Source organism: Rissa tridactyla, chromosome 1 (assembly GCF_028500815.1).
Source record: "Rissa tridactyla isolate bRisTri1 chromosome 1, bRisTri1.patW.cur.20221130, whole genome shotgun sequence".
Taxonomy (NCBI): domain Eukaryota; kingdom Metazoa; phylum Chordata; class Aves; order Charadriiformes; family Laridae; genus Rissa; species Rissa tridactyla.
The window spans coordinates 12,211,147-12,231,720 of record NC_071466.1 but is presented as its reverse complement, the minus strand read 5'-3'; the positions used below and the strand labels follow the sequence as shown (position 1 = coordinate 12,231,720).

The window sequence follows — 20,574 nt, the reverse complement described above, 5'->3', positions numbered from 1 at the left end:
GCGGGGGCGGGGCGTCCGCGGCCCCGCCGGCCGCCCCCGGCCCGTTGGGCCTCCCGGCCGCCGGGGGGCGCTGTTTCCGCGGGGGCCGCTCTGGTGTCCCCCCCTGCGCGCGGCTCGGCGCACGTGGGTCCCGGCGGCGGGGCCGTCCCCGATCCAGAGCCGGGCGCCGTCCCCGGCCCGGACGGGCCCCGCGGCCATGTTCGCCGAGGAGAAGTGGGACGATGGGGCGGAGGGCCCGGGCCGGCCGGTAAGGGGAGCGCGGGGCGGCGGCGGGCCGGTCCCTGGGCGCGGGGGAGGTGACCGGCCCCCCGCCCTCCGCAGGGTCCCCCGGGGAAGCGGCGGCGGCGGCCGGAGCAGTGCGCGGCCAAGCCCGGCCAGGACGGTGAGCCCGCGCGGAAGCGGCCCCGGGGGCGGTGGCGGAGCGGGCAACGCCCGGACACAGGTACCAGGGCTCGGCGGGGGGCCGTGGCGGGGGCTGGGGCCGCCCGCCGCCGCCCTGACGCCCCTCACGGTGTCCCCAGACGCGGCGGCCCAGCGGCCCCCGCCGAGCGCGGAGCCCGGTGCGGCGGGGCCGGGGCCGGGGGAGGCGGTGCGGGGTCTGAGCGGGCGGCGGCGGCGGCGGCAGCAGCAGAAGAAGGACCGGCAGCAGAAGAAGGACCGGCAGCAGAAGAAGGACCGGCAGCAGAAGGGCGAGCCCCCGGCGGGGCCCGGCGGGGAGCGAGACCCGGAGCCGCCCGTCGCGGATCCGGCGCCGTCGGGGCGGTCGGCGGCGCTGCGGGCTCGGATGGAGGCGCGGTTGGTGTCGGCCCGGTTCCGGTACATCAACCAGCAGCTCTACACCTCCACCAGCCGGGAGGCCGCCCGGCTCTTCCGCAGCGATCCCGAAGCCTTCCACATCTACCACCGCGGCTTCGCCCGGCAGGTGGAGCGCTGGCCCCAGAACCCCCTGCACCGCATCGTCCGCTACCTGCGCCGCCGGTGAGACGGGGACCCGCCGGGGCTGGGGGCACGGGGTGTCCTCAGCCCGCCCCCCCGCACCTCATCTCCTGACCCCTCCCAGGCCGGCCACGCTGGTGGTGGCGGATTTCGGGTGCGGAGACTGCACGCTGGCCAACAGCGTCCGCAACAAGGTTCACTGCTTCGACCTGGTGCCGCTCAGCCCCCTGGTCACCGTCTGCGACATGGCCAAGGTGGGGACCGCGGGGGGGGGGCTCGGCAGGGTGTCGGGGGGGGCTGGTGGGTTGTGGGGGTCAGGGCTCCTGGGGGTCCCGGGCATGAGAGGGAGCACATGTCTGCTCGGGAATCCGGGGCACCCCAGTCTGCCGGCTCCCCAGGGAAAGATGCTGGGTTGAATCCGAGAGCCCCGGGAGCAGCAGCGCACGGAAGGGCTGCCCCAGGCCCGTCACCGTCCTCATTCTCCTCCTTCTCCCGTGGATGTCTGGCAGGTGCCGCTGGCGGCCGAGTCGGTGGACGTGGCAGTGTTCTGCCTGGCGCTGATGGGCACCAACCTGCAGGAGATCCTGGAGGAGGCCAACCGCGTGCTGAAGCCGGGGTAGGCAGGGCCGGGGGCCGGGCTGGTGTCGGGGTGCCCCGGGAGGCACGGGCCAGCGAGCGGCGAGGAGAGGAGGTGATGGGCCGTGCCCCGGGAGGTGTCACCGCTCAGGGCCGGGGTGTTCGCAGGGGTACCCTGATGGTGGCTGAGGTGGCCAGCCGCTTCGAGGACATCCGGGCCTTCATGAGCGCCATGGCTCAGCTGGGCTTCAAGAGCGTCTCCAAGGTGTGTCCTCGGGCTCCCGGTGCCGGCGGGGAGCAGGCCGGGGGGTGGTGAGAGCGTATGGGGGTCTGGGGGACCTGCGGGGACTGTGGTGAGGGGGTCTGGGGGACCCAGGGCCCACAGGGGTTGTGCTGGGGTCTGAGAGGAGATTTGGGGGACTCGGGGGCTGTGGTGCCGGGGTCTGGGTATGTGGTCTTGGGGAAACCGGGGCCCACTGGGGTCTGGAACAGGGTCTGGGGGGCCTGGGGCCCATGGGGGTTGTGGTACAGGGGCTGGGGGGACATGGGGCATGGCGGGGGTCTGGGATGGGGTAAGGGGCACTGGGGCACACTGGGGAGAGATGTTGTTGCGAGGCCTGCGGGAGGTGGTGGTGGAGTCCGGGAGTGGGTTGGTGGTCCCGGGGCCCACGGGGATGTGCTGTGGGGTTTGGGGGCCTGGGGGCCTGCAGGGACACGGTGTGGGATGCGGTTGGGGGTGATGGGGCTGGCAGGGAGGCTGTGATGGGGTTGGGGGTCCTACAGGGTTTGGGTCCATGAAGGGATTGGAGGTGATGGCACCAAGAGGGAGGCAGCGAATGGGGTCAGGGGTGCCGTGGGGATGGGGTCTGTGAGGGGGTTGGGAGCAATGGGCTCGGGGGTCCTGCAGGGACAGTGTCTGGGAGGGGGTTGGGGGGCGATGGTGGGGTTAGGGGAGATGGGGTCAGGGGTCCAACAGGCACAGGGTCTGTGAGGGTGTTGGGGGTGACAGTGACAGGAGTCCCACGGGGATGGGGTCCATGAGGGTGTTGGGAGTGATGGGGTTGGGGGTCCTGCAGGGATGGGGTCTGGGAGGGGGTCGGGGGTCCCATGGGCATGGGGTCCGTGACGGCGCTGGGGGTGACAGTGACAGAGGTCCCGCGGGGCCGGGGTCTGTGAGGATGTTGATGGGGGTGATGGGGCTGGGGGTCCCGCAGGGTCGGGGTCCATCAGGGTGCCGGGGGTGACTGTGACAGGGGTCCTGCAGGGACAGGGTCCATGAGGGTGTTGGGAGTGATGGGTTTGGGGGTCCCACGGGGCCGGGGTCTGGGAGGGGGTTGGGAGTGACAGGGTTGGGGGTCCCATGGGCACGGGGTCCGTGAGAGTGCTGGGGGTGACAGTGACAGCGGTCCCATGGGGCCGGGGTCCGTGAGGGTGCTGGGGGTGGCGGGGTGCCGCGGGGCCGGGGTCCGTGAGGGTGCTGGGGGTGACAGTGACAGGGGTCCCACGGGGCCGGGGTCCGTGAGGGTGCTGGGGGTGACAGTGACAGGGGGTCCGTGAGGGTGCTGGGGGTGGCGGGGTGCCGCGGGGCCTGGGTCCGTGAGGGTGCTGGGGGTGACAGTGACAGGGGTCCCACGGGGCTGGGGTCCGTGAGGGTGCTGGGGGTGACAGTGACAGGGGTCCCACGGGGCCGGGGTCCGTGAGGGTGCTGGGGGTGGCGGGGTGCCGCGGGGCCGGGGTCCGTGAGGGTGCTGGGGGTGACAGTGACAGGGGGTCCGTGAGGGTGCTGGGGGTGGCGGGGTGCCGCGGGCACTGAGGCGGCGCTGCCCCAGGACCTGTCCAGCCCCTTCTTCTACCTCCTGGAGTTCACCAAGGCCGGGCCCCCCCGCGGCCGCCCCGCACCCGGCCTGCGCCTGCTGCCCTGTCTCTACAAGCGCCGCTGAGGGCGGGGCGGGAGGGCGGGGCATGCGGAGGCCCCGCCCCTCGGCCCCGCCCCGCGCGCCCCCAATAAAGCTGCTGTTTCCGCACGAGCTCGCACTGCGGTGGGCGGGGCGCGGGCTGGGCGGGGAGGGGCGGCGCGTGCGCGGGGCGCCCGGGGCCTTGGGCGCTCGGCGGTGGTTCCTGCCGGGGATGTCGGGGCCGGGCGGGCCGGGCCCCGGCGGGGGGAAGCTGGACATCAACCGCGCCGGCGTGGCCGAGCTGGAGGGAGCTCTCAGCGGCATCGGCCGCCGCCGCGCCCGCGGCATCGTGCGGAAGAGAGAGGTGCGGGCGGGGGCGGCGACGCGGGGCCGCGGCCGGGCCTGGGCCTGGGCGGGGGTGGCGGGGCCCGGGGTGTGCGGGGAGCCGGCCCCGGGGGGCGGGGGGGCTCGGGGAGCCGGGGCGCGGTGGGGCTTGTCCGCGGCGTCGCAGCCGTGCCTCCGGTGGGGCCGCTCCGGGCCTCCCCCGGTGCTCGGGCCGCTCCGGGCCCAGTGGCAGGGCCTTGCTCGGGCTGAGGGGCCGGCAGTGTCCCCGCCAGCCAAGGGCCCCGTGTGCCGCGGTCCGCAGGCCGTCCCGGACCGGGGAGCGGGGGTGGGGGGGGCCGTAGGCCGTCTCCGAGCGGGAGGGTCTGTCTCGGGTGGCGCGACCCTTGCCCCTCCCGGCCGTCCCCCGCCTCGGGGCGTAGGGCAGAGCCTCGGGGGCGGCGGCAGGTGACGTTGCGGGCAGACAAGGCCGAGTGTCCGGGGGAAGGGTCAGGAGCGGGCCGGGGGAGCGTGCCGGGGGAGCGCCGGCCGGGAACGCCGCCGGGCCCCGGCGTCCGGGAGGGACGGGGAGGGAGAGGAGCCGGCGGGGGGCGGTCACCGGCGGTGACACAGCCACGAAGGAGGTGAGCACGGTCTCGGGCTGTGTCGGCCGTGGCGCTTCCAGCAGAGACGGGGCCATCAGTGCCACCTTTTTGCCGTTACCGGCACGAAGAGCTGGCGAGGCGGCAGCTGGAGCACGGCACCGGTGTGGCAGCGGGCAGGGGGACGGGGAGGCTGGCCTGGCAAGGCAAGGCTGGATGAGCTTGGCTTTTTTTGGCCTGGAAAAGAGGAGGCTGAGAGGGGCAGGGTCACCGGCTATAAATACAGCAGGAATGTAAACACCCTGCAGGCGGAAGAGCAAGAGCCATTTAAACAAAAGGCCGGCTGGTGTGAGCACAGGTGAGGATGGAGTTACAGGAATGAGGATTATCGCTAGAGCTCTGCTTTTGGGCAACACCGTTTCTAGGGGAGGAGCAGCAGAAGTGCCTTAAAATGGTGTATGGTGAATTTGAAAGGATGATCGGAACCTTGTCCTGGCCCTGACGGCTGCGTTAGCCGGGAGGCGTGGGTGCTTTCCATCCTGGGGTCCCAGCCCCTGCTAACAGCCGGGCCGTCCCTGCTGGGTCTAGGCCCCTCAGGCTCGTGACTGAAGCTGCTCGGGGTCGGTTTGGGGTGCGGGTCTGGTCTCCAGTAACGCCTGGTTCTGTGCGCGGGGCTGGGCAGGGCTTGGCCTGGCATTTGCAGGATGGTGGGTGCCTTGCACTCACAGAATCACAGAATAGCCAGGGTCGGAAGGACCCTCGGGAAAGCACCCAGTCCCACCCCCTGCCAGAGCAGGGTCACTCAGAGCAGGCTGCACAGGAACGCGTCCAGGCAGAATGTCTCTAGAGACGGAGACTCCACACGCATGCGTGCGTGTGTGTGCCTGTGCCAGGCAGGGGGCAGGGGCTGTTTTCCTCCCCTGGGGCTGCAGAGAAGGGAGATGGACCGCGTGGGCCGGGGGACGCTCCCAGTCATGATACCGGTCAGCTGGAAGTTGCAATTCCCCTTTCTGAGCCTTTAGCCTTTGCTTCCGGCAGCGCCGGCACTGTGCCTGTTCCTCGGCACTGTGCCTGTTCCTCGCAGGCATTGCAGTTGTTGCTCGGGGTAGGGACAGTTTGTGGTGATGGGGGGGGATGAGATGGGAACAGCTGTTTTGGGCAGAAAGCATCCCTTCCCTCGCAGGAGCGAGGACTTGCAGTGCACAGGTGTCGCCCTGCAGTGGCACCGTGACCCCCTTTCTCGGAAGGGAGCTGGTGTCTGGAGGCGAGGGGCGAGCTGGTAGGTCTGGAGTGGCCGGGGAAGGGAGCCTGGTCCTGCTCTGGGGCTGGTCCCTGGGCTTCTCGGCTCCGTATCGAACCTTACCGCTCTTCTCACAGGAACTGAAGGGTTTCAACTCGCTCGATGATCTCCTCCACGTCAAAGGCATCACCACCCGCATCCTGGAGCTGAACAGCCAGCGGATGACTTGCAGGAGGCGGCCGAGCAGTGAGGAAGCTGCGAGGGTGAGCCCCACTCTGCAGGGGGACGGTAAAGCCCCTGTGCCTCAGGTAGGAGAAGAAAGGTGGAGTTCTGCCTGCTGTGGAGGTGATCCTGCCTCCAGCGGTGTGGGAATTGGGGTGGGGTATCTCACACCGGGAGGGGTGGGAGCTGGTGGAGGGAGGGGATGTGTCTGCTCTGGGCGCTGGAAGAGGGAGGCCCAGGGGTCGCTGCGCCCTCTCAAACAGCCAAGCGGCCTGTCCACAGGCTCCCTGCAGGGTGGCAGCCTGCGTTGAGGAGCGTCCTGACGGACAGCTGAGATGCTCCAGGCCCAGCTGGCTTTCATAGAGTTGCCCGAATTGGAAGGGACCTGTCAGATCATCGAGTCCAACCATCAACCCAATGCTGCCAAGCCCCCCACTAACCCATGTCCCTCCGCACCGCCTCTGCCTGGCTTTTAAATCCCTCCAGGGATGGCGACTCCACCACTGCCCTGGGCAGCCTGGGCCAATGCTTGATAGCCCTTTCAGTGAAGACATTTTTCCTAATATCCATCCTAAACCTCCCCTGGCACAACTTGAGGCCGTTTCCTCTTGTCCTGTGACCTGTTCCTTGGAAGAAGAGACCGACCCCCCCTGGCTACCCCCTCCTTTCAGGGAGTTGCAGAGAGCAAGAAGGTCTCCCCTCAGCCTCCTTTTCTCCAGGCTGAACACCCCCAGCTCCCTCAGCCGCTCCTCACAAGACTTGTGCTCCAGACCCCTCACCAGCTCCGGTGCCCTTCTCTGGACACGCTCCAGCCCCTCAACGTCTTTCCTGTAGTGAGGGGCCCAAAACTGGATGCGGCACTCGAGGTGGGGCCTCCCCAGTGCCAAGCACAGGGGGACCATCGCTGCCCCAGTCCTGCTGGCCACGCTGTTCCTGACACAGGCCAGGATGCTCTTGGCCACCTGGGCACACTGCTGGCTCATATTCAGCTGCTGTCGACCAACACCCCCCAGGTCCTTTTCCCCCGGGCAGCTCTCCAGCCACTCTGCCCCCAGCCTGGAGCGTCCATGGGGTTGGGGTGACCCAAGAGGAGGACCCGGCACTTGGCCTTGTTGAACCTCACGCCACTGGCCTTGTCCCATCCATCCAGCCTGGCCACGTCCCTCTGCAGAGCCGTCCCACCCTCCAGCACGTCAACACTCCCACACTCACCTCTGTGGTGTCCTGCCAGGGCCTGCAGTGGCCCCTCAGCACCAAGCCTTGCCGGGAGCTGCTCTGGCCATGGCGATGCGTCTGCCCCAAGGTCCCCCATAGAAATAATGTTCTGACCCCAGAGGACGCTTGTGGCTTCCTGCTGTCCCCCTGCCCCAGAGCAGCTAGCCGTCCATCCCTAGGGTTCCTGCAGACAGTCGTTACATTCCACTAATTGTTTGTCGCTGGAGACCAGAGCTAGGTGTGGAGAGAGGTTCTTCCCCTGGACCGAGGAGGAGGCCAGAGCCTGTGTCTCTTGCCAAGCGCTACCCTGTTGTCTGTGGCCAGTGTGCTGCCTGCCCAGGTGGGCTCTGGGGGCTTTGGGAGTGCATGGTGCTGCAGTGCCGTCTGTGGGGCTGAGGAAATGGGGGCGTGAAGAAGGACATGGAGCTGTTGGAGCAGGGCCAGAGGAGGCCCCGGAGATGCTGGGAGGGCTGGAGCCCCTCTGCTGGGAGGACGGGCTGAGAGAGCTGGGGGGGTTCAGCCTGGAGAAGAGAAGGCTCCGCGGAGACCTTGGAGCCCCTTCCAGTCCCTCAAGGGTCTCCAGGAAAGCTGGGGAGGGACTCTGGATGAGGGAGGGGAGCCATGGGACGAGGGGGAAGGGTTTTCCACTGCAAGAGGGGAGATTGGGCTGAGATCTCGGGCAGAAATTCTTGGCTGTGAGGGTGGTGAGCCCCTGGCCCAGGTTGCCCAGAGAAGCTGTGGCTGCCCCATCCCTGGAGGGGTTCAAGGCCAGGTTGGCCGGGGCTTGGAGCAGCCTGGTCTGGTGGGAGGTGTCCCTGCCCAGGGGAGGGGGGTGGAACGAGATGATCTTTAAGGTCCTTTCCCACCCAAACCATTCTTTGATTCTATGAAATGCGCCCACTGAAGAGCAGCTCTGTCCTGCTGTGCTCTCGAGCAGGCCAGGAGGGTCGTTGTTGGAGGGTGTTTTACTGCCAGGGAGGTGTCAGTGACTGTCCTGCCCCAGGAGCACCATCCTGGGGTCTGGATGGGCTTTAAGGTCCCTTCCCCAGACCTTGGTCTGACCCCCACGTCTAGTTGCCCGAGGAAATGCTTGAGGCTCCTGGGCTCGGTGCTCCCTCCTGAGCTGTGTCCGATGGGACACTGTCTCCCGCCTCCTGCCCGAGAGCCCAGCCCTGTTCCTGGCTTGCCCGTCAGACGGGGTCCGGTCTGACCGGGTGCTGTGGAGGTGACCGAGCTGCCTCTGACCCGGGGAAGCTCCCAGGGCTGGGCACTCAGTGTGCGCTGAGCCCTCATTTCTGCAGGTAAATAAACCCAGCCCGAACTGCAACGAGCGTTGCCCGGCTTGGTAGGAGCCCTGTAGAACAGCGGGATTGTTCCTTCCCCAGGTGTGATTTTTGTGACCAAATCACCTCTCCATTTCTTTTCTTCTCCAACAAAAGTATCTTCTCCGGATTTTGAATCGTTTGGACGAGGAGATTGAGCAATGCCTTCGCGTTTTAAGTGTTCTGTGTAACAAGGTGGATTGGGCGTTGCGGGATGCGAACGTGTGGGGCAGCACGGGGGCGGCACTGCTCTGCTGCTCGCACTTCTTCAGGTTTTGAGCCTGAAGCTCATGCCGAGTGCGACCCCTCGGTCCTTTCCCGTGACTGCTTTACAGGAGGCACATCCCTGGTGCCTCGCCGGCCCCGCTCTCCCTGCCCTTAGAGGGAGAACGTCGCCTCTGGGCGCATTGAAATGCGTTTAATTTGGGTGAGCCCAGCTTGCCGAGTGATGCAGGTCACCCCGTGTGACCGTCCCCTCCTCGCTGCCTACCTCCACGTACGATGGAAGCCAAAAAGATTCTTATCTACCTCCGTATTGTGAATAAAACAAATATTGACTGCTCTGGTTTCACACACACACGCCCTTGTGGGTCTGCACTGGGCCTGGCAGTGGGAAACCCGCAGTTTCCCAGTAAAGGGCTACGTTCGGAGGTCTGTCCGCTGGCCCTTGGTCTCCGCCATCCCACCGAAGCCCTTTCGAGGTGCCGGCGTGCCGCTGTTTTCGCCAGAAGCCTCTGCCCTGGGCGAACGCTTTAAAGCATTTGAGTACGTCTCGTTGATGGGATTTGTGTAATTGATTTTTTTTTTTTAAACCAAATGTAACACTGAAAGGAATAAACTCAACTTTATTTGAAAAGGCCTATTTTCATAAAGTCTCACCAGCCGGTACAAAGCAGGTCCCCGCCATTTCCCTTTTACTCGCTGAATCCCGCACTGGCCCCTCGATTGCCTGACATCGGGCTGGGTAAAGGCTCGTTGTTCTCCCGCCTGCCTCGCTTTTGGCACGGCTTTGGCACTCCTGGTCTTTGCAATTTCTCCTGCGTTCCAAGATTTATCGAAAATAATTGCCGTAATCCAGTTGATCTGTGGATCTCTAGGATTCTTCGGTGCAAATTACCCTGGGCTGCCAGTTGAGGTGTGTTATTGGCGTGTGGGAAACCAGTTCCTCATTCCCCTGTGATGGAGGGGTGGTGGTGTGCTTCCTCTGAGTAATTACTGAGTCCTTCTGCTTTTTCATCCGTGTGGGGTGTTGTTTGTAGCGCCGCTTCCCTGGGGGAGGAGGGGCGCGGGTGCCATTAGATGGGCACACGCTGATGACGACTCTCGAGTCATCGCTGCCCCGGGTCAGAGTGGCTGGAGGGCGACAGGGCTGGAACGCAGCGTGTGCCCCCCTTACCCTGCCGGGAGCTGCCAGCCGTGGCCTCCCCTGCGGCTCTGCTCTCCGCTGGGACGAAGGAAGGGCTGTTCCCGGCTCGCCGTGCCGGGGGTGGGGAGCTGGTGCTGCGGGTTGGGCATTGCTGGGCACCGCTGATGCTCCGGTGGTGTTTGTGATCCCTGCTCAGCCACGGAGTTGCCACCTGCTGCCCAATTTAGCCACGTCACCAAATGGGCTGGGAAGGGACCTGTCTCCAGACCCTGCTCGGCTGTAGCTGCCCCGTGGCCCCACAGAGCGCCTTGGCTCAGCAGCCTGCTCCCCTCTTCCCGTTTTGGCTCTGCTCAGTCCTCGCCCCCTCTTCCCAGCTCCTCACCCCTCTTCCCTGCTGCAGGGGAAGGTCCTTGTGTTCCCTGGGCCGTGTGTCTGTCACCCTCCAGGCCCAGGGCACCCTGCGACTGGTGCGTGGAGCTGCCGCAGACAGACCTGACCCTGCCTCTCCCTGTCTTGTAGGTGGTGGCCGAGGAGGAGGTTTCGGGGCCCTGGGAGCCGGAGCGCTCTGGGAAGGGGAGCCCAGGGCCGGGACTGGAGGCTGATGGCTCCAGAGGGCCGGGAGCACAGGAGCCCGTCAGGTCCACCGTCTGCGGGGAGCAGGAGGAGGAGGAGGAAGAGGAAGAGGAAGAGGGGAGCTGCTACAGCGAGGAAGGGGAGGACGGCAGCAACGTCTACTTCTACTACACCATCGGGGAGCGCTGGATAGACTACCTGCAGCGGACAGAGGATGGTGGCCTCCTCCGCCATGTGCGGCCCAAGGTAACGCCGCCGGGAGCGTGGCCCCAGACAGGGGTTTTGCCCTAAGGAGCGGGGCTGCCCGTGCAGTGGGTGGCTCCTGGGCAGGGGCTGGCACTGACGTGTTGCTTCTGGTCCCGTCCTGGTGGCTGGTGGCCTCAGAGCCTACGGACGCCCACCGCGGGCCACGGGCTGCCGTAGCTCCTGGAGCCGGTGCTGCCTGGGGTGCGCGTCTGTCGCTGCTGCTGCTGCAGACCCCCAGGACACGCCGGGGGCTCGGGGCTGTCGGCTGGGTGTTAGCTGGGCTGGGAGCTCCCTGCTGCAGTGCTGGTGGTCGCTGGCCTCCCCGGCTGTTAGGGCCGGGGGCGGGAGGCACAGCCCCAGCCTGCCCGAGCGCTGCCGGCAGTCCCAGCTCTGCCCGTCCCCGGCGGAGCCACCCCTGCTCGGTGCTGGGGTCCCGGCGTCGCGGTGCAAAGCCTGAATGGGGCAGCAGGAGCCTGCAGGGGGACAGGCAAAGGCCTCGGGGGGGTTCTGCGGGATGTGGGCGTTGCGGTCAGAAGCCCCGGCCATCCCTGGGCGCGGGGCTGCAGCCGGTGCCCGGGCCGGTTACCCAAGGGAAGGAGCCCCTGGCTTCCTACCTGGGTTGGGGGAGCCCCGTGCTGACCGTCTGGTGGCCACCAGTGCTGTCTGGTGGCCACGCTGCTCTCCCCGCCTTTCCTCTTCACCTTGCATGGAAGGGTGTAGGTTCCCTTTGGTGCAGCCACATTGGGGCACGGTCTGATGCTCGTCCCGGCACAGCTCTCCCCGTAGCTGCTGAGCCGTGCTGGGCAGGAGGCGTCAGCCGCGTTCCGGGCTCAGGCTGCAGCTCCGCCTGCTCCCTGCTGGACTGCTCCCAGAGGAGGTACCAGTAGGTTTTCTCAGCCGCTGGTTTTGTCCCTCTGCACCTGGTTTGCTGACTTTTTCCCTGCCGGGTCCGATACTCCCCTTGGAAGGGCCAAGGCTCATTTCTCCCACAGACGTTAACTCTTCTGCCAGCTCTAGAGCTCGGGTGGCCTTCAGCTTCCCTCTGCAGTCCCCAGTGTCAGCGTGGGCTCAGAAGACTCACTGGGCTGGGTCTCCTGCTTTTGTCAGGAAGTCAGTGACCCAGAATGCGCACAGAGCCTGCTTTAACTCGCCTTCTCCTCGCAGATGAAGCGGAAGTCGGAGAACGGCCTGGATGGCAGGGCCCTTTCCCCCGGCAAGAAGCTGTGCAAGGGCTCCGAGTACAGCAGGTGAGACGAGCGCGCTGCCTGCTGAGCAGCGACCTGCGCGGTGGGAAAACCTCCTCCTACCTGTCCCCTGCCTTCCGTCATCCGGGGCTCCTGCTGAGGCTGTGGAGCCTCCGTCCTTGGAGACCATCTGGGTGGTCTTGCTGGAGCAGGCGACCTCCGGAGGTGCCTCCAGCCTGGGCCAGCCTGTCGTTCCGTCGCTCCGGGCTGGGCAAAGGGGGCTGCGCGCGTAGCCCTGGTCCTGCTGGAAGGGATGGGGAAGGGGGTCAGCCTGGCGGGAGGCTCGGGAGACCTTTGTTCTGAGAAGCGTTTGCGCGGTGTGCCCAGAGCAGCACTGGCACGTCTCACCTCTGCTTTGGTCTCTCCCGGCTGTGGCCCAGGACGCTGGGTCCCTGCATGCCCAGTCCCACCACCACCTTCGGGGACCTGCGTAACGCCAAAGCGGGCCAGGCGCGCCGCCGCCGCATCCCCTCGGTGGCGCCTCCTCCCGAGCTGCAGGACTGGCTCCGCACCTTCCAGGTGAGCTCGGGAGCCTCGCCGAGGGCTCGCCTTGGGGGTGCCGGCGGGCAGGCAGGAGGGCAGCCGAGCCCTGGGGAGCCCGTCTGCGTGACATCCACCACAGGCAGTGGTTTGGGTCCCACGATGGATTTTTAGGGAATTTTTGTCCCCGGTAAAGGAGCGTAGAAGTGGTGTTAGCCCCCATCTTGCTCCCGTTCGTCCTGGGGTGGCATTGCTTTGTCTGCCGTCACACGGCACCTGGGCTCTATCGAATGTGACTCATGGAGCTCCCGACCCCGTCTCCGTGGCTTCTCTCCATCTTGGCATCTGGGCAGCAGAGCCCAGGCTGGCTCCAGAGGCCCCGGTGGCCCGTCCTGCCCATGCGGGTCGGTGCCTCTGCAGGGTAGGCTGGGGACACAGAGCCACCGGGGAGCCTGCGAGGGCCCGCCATGCGCGCAGGCGTCGTGACCGATGTCCCTCTCCCCAGCGATGGAGCGGCCCGGAGAAGCTGCTTGCTCTGGACGAGCTCATTGACCGCTGCGAGCCCTCCCAGATCAAGTACATGATGCAGGTCATCGAGCCCCAGTTCCAGAGAGACTTCATTTCCCTGCTGCCCAAGGAGGTGAGTGGGGGCAGGGGACAGGCTGGCCCCGGTGCCCACGGGGAGCCCACTGTGCCCTGGTGACTCGGCTTCCACTCCTGCAGCTGGCACTCTACGTCCTATCCTTCCTGGAGCCTCGGGACCTGCTCCGTGCTGCCCAGACCTGTCGCTACTGGAGGGTCTTGGCTGAAGACAACCTGCTTTGGAGAGAGAAGTGCCGTGAAGAAGGTAAAGACCCCTCCTCCGCGTGGCACGTGGCACGTTGCGGCTGCAGTGGGGTAGCCCGCAGCTCCCAGGGCTGCGCATTGTGTCAGCTCCCCGGTAGGGTGAGGGCACGGACCGCCTGCGTACCCTGAGACATCACGCTGTCTTCTCCTCCTGCAGGCATCGAGGAGCCCTTGAACCTGCGGAAGCGGCGCCTGCTGAGCCCCGGATTCATGTACAGCCCCTGGAAATTTGCCTTCATGCGGCAGCACAAAATCGACATGAACTGGCGCAGCGGGGAGCTAAAAGCCCCCAAGGTGGGTGCTTTCAGGAGTCCTTGCTGAGAACCAGGCTCTAGAGCTTTGCCGTGTGGGAAGCTGGTACAGGAAGGAAGTAGCAGAGAAATGTCCGTGACCAATAGGATGAGAACAACACTAAGAATTTTAAATTGCCTCGGGAAAAGAATCACAAGTCTGGCCTGTCTTCAAGGACGCGCAAGCCGGAGGCGTTCACCTGGAAGTATTTTAATTTAAAGGGCCTTGAAGCTGTAGGTCACGCCGGCTTCCCACAGCTCCCGTCCCTGCCTGCGGAGAGCAGATCCAGAGCGCAGCGTGCTCGGAGCTTTCTGTGTGCTCCGGCTGGCAGCAGGGCTGATCGCGGGACAGGGCTGCAGTCCTGCCAGCAGAAAAAGGGTCACCCTGGGGGGTTTCCATCCCTTCGCCCCTTCTCTGGGCACCTGAGGCAGGGCTGTAGCCACCCTTGGCAGCCAGGGAGCGGTGCAGCCCCGCTGGGGCTCAGCCCAGGTCCCAGAACACTTGGGTGCTGGTTTTGTCTCTCCCTGCCAAGGTCCCCACCTGCCCCTGTCCCTGTGCAGGAGGCAGGGAGAGCAGAGCCCCAGCCACCCCGTCTCTCGGGTGAGAGTCTCAGGCCTGCTGCTCTCCGCCTCCGGAGATGTTTTTCCAGGCCTGCGCTGTTTCCAGCCCCTCTCCAAGCCCCTGCCTCGGTGGTGCCGAGGGGAGCACGGTGCTGGGCATGGTACCGTCACCGCCGGGGCTGCACCCCAGGCAGCCCTTTCCCGAGACCCCCAGCACCTTGGTCTCTGCGTCCCCCAACAGCAGAGCTCCCCAGGGCTCTGCCCGCGGGGACATCTGCCCGTGGGGACATCCACCCTCTGCCTTCCCCTGCCTGAGGGAGTTCCATACCTTCCCTGCCAATGGTGGCTCTGGGCCTGTTTCCACAGCCAGGTGCCGCTCGCCCCCGTGCTGCCCGTCCCCGTGGCTCGGCCAGGTCTCTCTGAGGTGTCCCCTCCTTCCACGGGGTCCTGCCCCGTCTCTGCCCGCAGCAGACATCGCTCGGTCCTTGCCCGCCCCTGCTGCCCTCGTGGCACGCCGCCGCGCTGGGGAGGGGGCAGCTGGCGCGCTACCTGCCCTCCGCCGCGCGGCAGACGGAGCTGCTGGTCCTAAGCGCGCTCTGGCTGACGGCCACCCGCTTTTGATCCGGGACAGAGGCCGGCTCTGTGCGCCACGGCTTGTGCGGCCTTAATAGCCACGAGGGTCCATCCATGTTTTGGGGTCCCTGGGTAGCCCGCTGTCCCCCAGCAGTAGCCGCTGAATGCCCCCCCTGCTCCTACCCATGAGCCTGCGCAACAGGTGTATCATAACTTAATTAAACAGGAGCTCAGCCTTAGCGTGATCATTGTCGTCACGGGTTCTGGGCAGATGGTAACGGTTGACCCCCTTCCCGCCCGCGTTGGGAACGGTGGCGTTGCTGTCTCTACCCAGCTTCCTGGCAGCTTCGGGCGGTTTGGGACCCTGGGCAACGGCCTGGGATTTGCATCCAGAAAAAAACTCCAGAAAATAATACGTAGGGATTGAGTTGGGCATTGGAGGCAAAGTCGTATTCGGGCCGGTCAGTACTGGGACATCAGGGTTCTGCAAAGGGAGGGAAATGGTTGTTTTCCCAAGAGAGCAGGACTTTTTTGGGGATGTTTAGATTGGACACTAGGAAAAAATTTTACACCGAAAGGGTTGTCAAGCCTTGGACCAGGCTGCCCAGGGCAGGGGTGGAGTCGCCATCCCTGGAGGGATTTACAAGCCGGGCAGACGTGGTGCTGAGGGACATGGGGTGGTGGTGGGTTTGTCAGTGTTGGGTTGATGGTTGGACTTGATGGTCTGAAAAGTCCCTTCCAACCTGGACAATTCCGTGATTCTGTGGTTCTGCTGTAGCTGCTGCCCCGCAGAGGAGCAGCGGGGGGTGGGACAGCTTATGGGGGCCCCTCGTTCTTCCTCCCTCAGCACTCTCCTCCCCCACCGGCCGCTCCGGGGCCCTGGGCGGCCTTCGCTCCCCCCTCACCCATGTGGTTCTCCCTGCAGGTGCTGAAGGGACACGATGACCACGTTATCACCTGCCTGCAGTTCTGTGGCAACCGCATCGTCAGCGGCTCGGACGACAACACGCTCAAAGTGTGGTCCGCCGTCACGGGGGAGGTGAGCTGCTCTCCGCTCTGTCACGGGCTGCTCCGCCGGCCCGGCAGCCGTGCTCGTTCCCCGCAGGAGCGCCGGGGGCTGGGAGAGGCATCGGGGCCTTTTAGGAGAGTTTATCTTGTCTCCGGCAACGTGCGGCCGGGGAGAGGGTTTGATGGATGGCGTGGCTGCAGGAGCAGTGGGAAGAGCTGGCTTAAAGCCTGCCAGTGCAGGAAGAAACCAGCAAAAGTTGGCCACGTGTGTGTTCTGCTGGCAGTTGGCAAGTGTGGAGCACCCTCCTGGCGGTCCAGGGCGGGCGAGAAACTCATTTGGGTTTAGAATAGCTTGGGTTTAGAATCGTTGTCACGGAGAGGACGCTGGTGGGGGCCTGAGTGTCCGCAGGGGGCGGGTTGCTGACCAGAAGAACTTTACCGATGCTGGAGGAATCCCGCGCTTGGCTTTGCCTTTTTGCGGCGGCGTTCGGCCTTTCCCAAACCAGCGTCTCGCGTCTTGTTCTTTGCAGTGCGTGCAGACGCTGGTTGGCCACACCGGGGGCGTGTGGTCTTCCCAGATGCGGGACAGCATCGTCATCAGCGGCTCCACGGACCGGACGCTCAAAGTTTGGAACGCGGACACGGGGGAATGCGTGCACACGCTGTACGGGCACACGTCCACCGTGCGCTGCATGCACTTGCACGGGAACAGGTAGGGGGTGTGATGGCCTTTGGGGCCTGCTCTGCTCCCCACGGGATATGGGGCAGGGGAGGTGCGGAGGGACAGGGACCAGGCTGAGCTGAGCCGTAGCTGGAAGATGCTGCCTGGGAAGAGACATCCCTGGGGGGTATAAGCTGGGGCTGTCCCTCGGGGAATCACAGAGTTGTAGGGGTTGGAAGGGACCTCTGGAGACCATCCAGTCCAACCCCCTGCCAGAGCAGGGTCGCCCGGAGCAGGTGGCACAGGAACGCGTCCAGGCGGGTTTGGAATGTCTCCAGAGATGGAGACTCCACCACCTCTCTGGGCAGCCTGTGCCAGGGCTCTGCCACCCTCACAGCGAAGAAGTTCCTCCTCGTGGTGAGATGGAACTTCCCGTGGAGGCTCCTGTGCCCGGGGCATCTCACCTGGGCAGGGCGCGGGGTCGACACGGTCGGGCTCCATGCGCACCCCTGCCCACAGGGTTGTGAGCGGCTCACGGGACGCCACTCTGCGTCTCTGGGACATCGAGACCGGGCAATGCCTGCACGTGCTGATGGGGCACGTGGCCGCCGTGCGCTGCGTGCAGTACGACGGGCATAAGGTGGTGAGCGGCGCTTACGACTACACCGTCAAAGTGTGGGACCCCGAGAGCGAGAGCTGCACTCACACGCTGCAGGGACACACCAACCGCGTCTACTCCTTGCAGGTAGGACCCCGCTCCCCTTCCTTCCCGCCCGCCCACGCCGCTGCGACAGGCCGGGGGCTGTCTCCTCACCCCGCGCAGGTGCCGCAGGGACGCACGAGCTGAGTCTGTTCCCTGCAGGTGGGACGCTCTCTGCCCCTCCGCCCTGACCCCCCCACACGCACGCACTGCGGGAACGCGCACCCCGTGTCCGCTTCCCAGAGGGAAGATGCCGCCTGACGCTCGCGCCCTGGTTTAGCCAAAGGGCGCCTGAGCCCATCGCTTCACCCGCCGTGCCCCGCGTCCCCGACTGCGAAGAGCCGTCCTCCCCTCTCGGCCGTGCTGACCTGTGTCTCTCCGGGCAGTTTGACGGGACGCACATCGTCAGCGGCTCTCTGGACACCTCCATCCGAGTGTGGGACGTGGAGAGTGGGAACTGCCTCCACACCCTGATGGGGCACCAGTCACTCACCAGTGGCATGGAGTTACGTGACAACATCCTTGTGTCTGGCAACGCTGACTCCACAGTCAAGATCTGGGACATCAAGACGGGCCAGTGCCTGCAAACGCTGCAGGGTGAGTGCCGGGCAGGGGGGAACAGATCCCCTCGCTGGGAGGGCTGGAGAGGGCCATGGTGGGGAGGGACTCTGGATGAGGGAGGGGAGCCATGGGACGAGGGGGAAGGGTTTTCCGCTGCAAGAGGGGAGACTGAGCTGAGATCTCGGGCAGAAATTCTTGGCTGTGAGGGCGGTGAGCCCCTGGCCCAGGTTGCCCAGAGAAGCTGTGGCTGCCCCATCCCTGGAGGGGTTCAAGGCCAGGTTGGCCGGGGCTTGGAGCAAGCTGGGCTGGTGGGAGGTGTCCCTGCCCAGGGCAGGGGAGTGGAACGAGATGATCTTTAAGGTCCCTTCCCACCCAAACCATTCTATGTGGCTCCCAGCTGCCAGATGGGGGGGGGGCAGGCAGATGGTGCCCAGCAGTGGGTGCTCCCGGAGCGCCTGGGGCAGGAGGTCTAACAGGAGGAGAAGGAGGAGGAGGACTAAGAGACACAAGAATGCCTTCTTTGCTTCGGTCTTCACTGTTAAAGCTGTCCCTCATGAATCCCAGGCCCTGGAGGCAAGGGGGAAGGTCTGGAGAGAGGAAGAGTTTTCCCCAGTAGAGGAAGATCACGTCAGAGACCACTTGGCCAAACTGGACATCCATAAGTCCGTGGGCCCTGACGAGATGCACCCGCGAGTGCTGAGAGAGCTGGCAGATGTTACTGCTTGGCCACTCTCCATCAGCTTTGCAAGGTCATGGGGAACAGGAGAGGTGCCTGAGGACTGGAGGAAGGCCAATATCACTCCAGTCTTCAAAAAAGGCAGGAAGGAGGACCCAGGGAACTACAGGCCGGTTAGTCTCACCTCTGTCCCTGGGAAGGTAATGGAGCAACTTGTTCTGGATGTCGTATCCAAGCACGTTCAAGAGCAGGAAGTTACTGGAAGTGATCAACATGGATTTCCCAAGGGTGAATCATGCCTGACCAATCCCATAGCGTTCTATGATGTTGTAACTGGTTGGCTGGATGAGGGCAGAGCAGCAGATGTCATCTACCTTGACTTGAGCAAGGCTTTTGACACTGTCTGTCATAACATCGTCCTTAGGAGACTGAGGAAGTGTGGACTAGACGAGGGGACAGTGAGGTGGATGGAGAGCTGGCTGCGTGACAGGACTCAGAGGGTCGTCATTAATGGAGCAGGGTCGAGTTGGAGGCCTCTAACCAGTGGTGTCCCGCAGGGGTCAATACTTGGACCAGTATTGTTTAACGTATTCATCAACGGCCTGGACGAGGGGAGAGAGTGTATGCTCAGCAAGTTCGCTGATGATACCAAACTGGGGGGGGTGGCTGAGACCCCAGAGGGCCGTGCTGCCATCCAGCGTGAGCCAGACAGGCTGGGGAGCTGGGCAGAGAAGAACCTAATGAGGTTCAACAAGGACAAGGGCAGGGTCCTGCAGCTGGGGAGGAAGAGTGTCAGGCAGCAGTATGGGTTAGGGGTGGACCGGCTGGAAAGCAGCTCTGAAGAAAAGGATCTGGGGGTCTTGGTAGACAGTAAATTATCCATGAGCAAGCCATGTGCCCTTGTCGCCAAGAAGGCCAGCGGAATTCTGGGCTGCACAGGGAAGAGCGTGGCCAGCAGGTCAAGGCAGGTCATTCTCCCCCTCTGCTCTGCACTGGTGAGGCCACAACTGGAGTACGGTGTCCAGCTCTGGGCTCCCCGGATCAAGAGGGACGGGGAAGTTCTGGAGAGAGTCGAGCGTAGGGCAACAAAGATGCTGGAGGGATTAGAGCATCTCCCTTATGAGGAAAGGCTGAGAGAGCTGGGACTCTTTAGCCCGGAGAAGAGAAGGCTGAGGGGAGACCTTATTAATGTTTACAAGTATCTGAAGGGTGGGCTGAAGGAGGATGGAGCCAGACTCTTTTCAGTGGTTGCCAGTAAGAGGACGAGGGGTAACGGGCACAAGCTGGAACATAGGAAGTTCCGATCTAACATGAGGAAAAACTTGTTTACGGTGAGGGTGAGAGAGCACTGGAAGAGGCTGCCCAGGGAGGTTGTGGAGTCTCCTTCTCTGGAGACTTTCAAGACGTGCCTGGCTGCAGTCTTGAGTAATGTGCTGTGGGCAATGCTGCTTTAGCAGGGGAGTTGGATAGATGATCTCTAGAGGTCCCTTCCAATTCTGAAATTCCATGATTCCGTGACACCCTCTGCTTCCAGGGCCCAGCAAGCACCAGAGTGCCGTCACCTGCCTGCAGTTCAGCTCCAAGTTCGTGGTGACCAGCTCGGACGATGGCACCGTCAAGCTCTGGGACCTCAAGACGGGCGAGTTCGTGCGCAACCTGGTTGCGCTGGAGAGCGGGGGCAGCGGGGGCGTGGTGTGGCGCATCCGCGCTTCCAACACCAAACTGGTGTGTGCTGTGGGCAGCCGCAACGGCACCGAGGAGACCAAGCTGCTGGTGCTGGACTTTGACGTGGACCTGAAATGAACCCGGCCGGGGCAGGCTGGGCTTGGAGGATCCCGCGGGCTGGGCGTCGCGGCCGGGCTTGGTGGGGCTGGCCCCAGAGCAGGCGCTGGCCCCCCGCGGGCTGTAAATACTGTTTGCAGCTGTCTGGGCCTTATTTATATATGTGTGAACTCCCCGTGGGGAGCCTGCGCCCGGCTGGGCACTGTACAGAGGAAGCAGCATGTTTTGTACACACTAATATATCGATTTATTTCTGTACCCGGGGCATTCTTTCCCCTCAAGCCCTCCCTTCCCGGGGCTCCTCTCCTCCGGGGAGCGGTTGGTGGCTGCAGCCCGTCCCCTTCGGTTCCGGGCTTTTCCTTAGAGCCGCTGGCCGCGGAGACCCGCTCTCTGCCCCGGCGAGCGTGCCCTTGCCTGGTGGAGGGCCCTCTGCCTGGCGTCCCCGTAGTCCGTAGACTCCAGCGTCTTTCTTTTGGGCAGGGATGGATGCGGGCTGGCGGCGCGCGTGAGCGTGGGCAGACCTCGCAGGGCAGCACCGCCGGCAGCGCGGCCCCGTGGCCGGCCGGGCGCGATGCCTCCCGACGCCGTCCCAGGGAGACGGAGCCCAGTGTGGTGCCTGCGAGGGAGCAGTGCTGCGAGCAGACGCGTTTTCCCTCCCGCGCCGCTCCGACCCAGCCG

At 65.0% G+C, this 20,574-nt stretch overlaps 1 protein-coding gene across 3 annotated transcripts; it reads left to right on the top strand.

Moving 5' to 3' along the window:
• Positions 1–94: 94 nt before the first annotated feature.
• RRP8 (ribosomal RNA processing 8) lies at positions 95–20,154 on the top strand. 3 transcript variants are annotated; one of them, XM_054202047.1, is made up of 18 exons: positions 95–247; positions 322–442; positions 522–978; positions 1,061–1,190; positions 1,446–1,552; positions 1,681–1,777; positions 5,708–5,878; positions 10,215–10,514; positions 11,679–11,761; positions 12,139–12,277; positions 12,744–12,878; positions 12,962–13,085; positions 13,242–13,378; positions 15,434–15,547; positions 16,047–16,228; positions 16,697–16,922; positions 17,264–17,474; positions 19,649–20,154. In XM_054202047.1, the coding sequence occupies exons 1-18, from the start codon at positions 197–199 to the stop codon at positions 19,915–19,917; spliced, it is 3,054 nt and encodes a 1,017-aa protein (XP_054058022.1). In that variant the 5' UTR covers positions 95–196; the 3' UTR covers positions 19,918–20,154. The 3 variants fall into 3 exon arrangements, with proteins under 3 accessions (XP_054058022.1, XP_054058032.1, XP_054058042.1); XM_054202057.1 differs by lacking the exon at positions 19,649–20,154 and having other exon boundaries at positions 17,040–17,340; XM_054202067.1 differs by lacking the exons at positions 95–247; positions 322–442; positions 522–978; ... (1 more) ...; positions 1,446–1,552; positions 1,681–1,777 and adding an exon at positions 3,600–3,771.
• Positions 20,155–20,574: the final 420 nt, after the last annotated feature.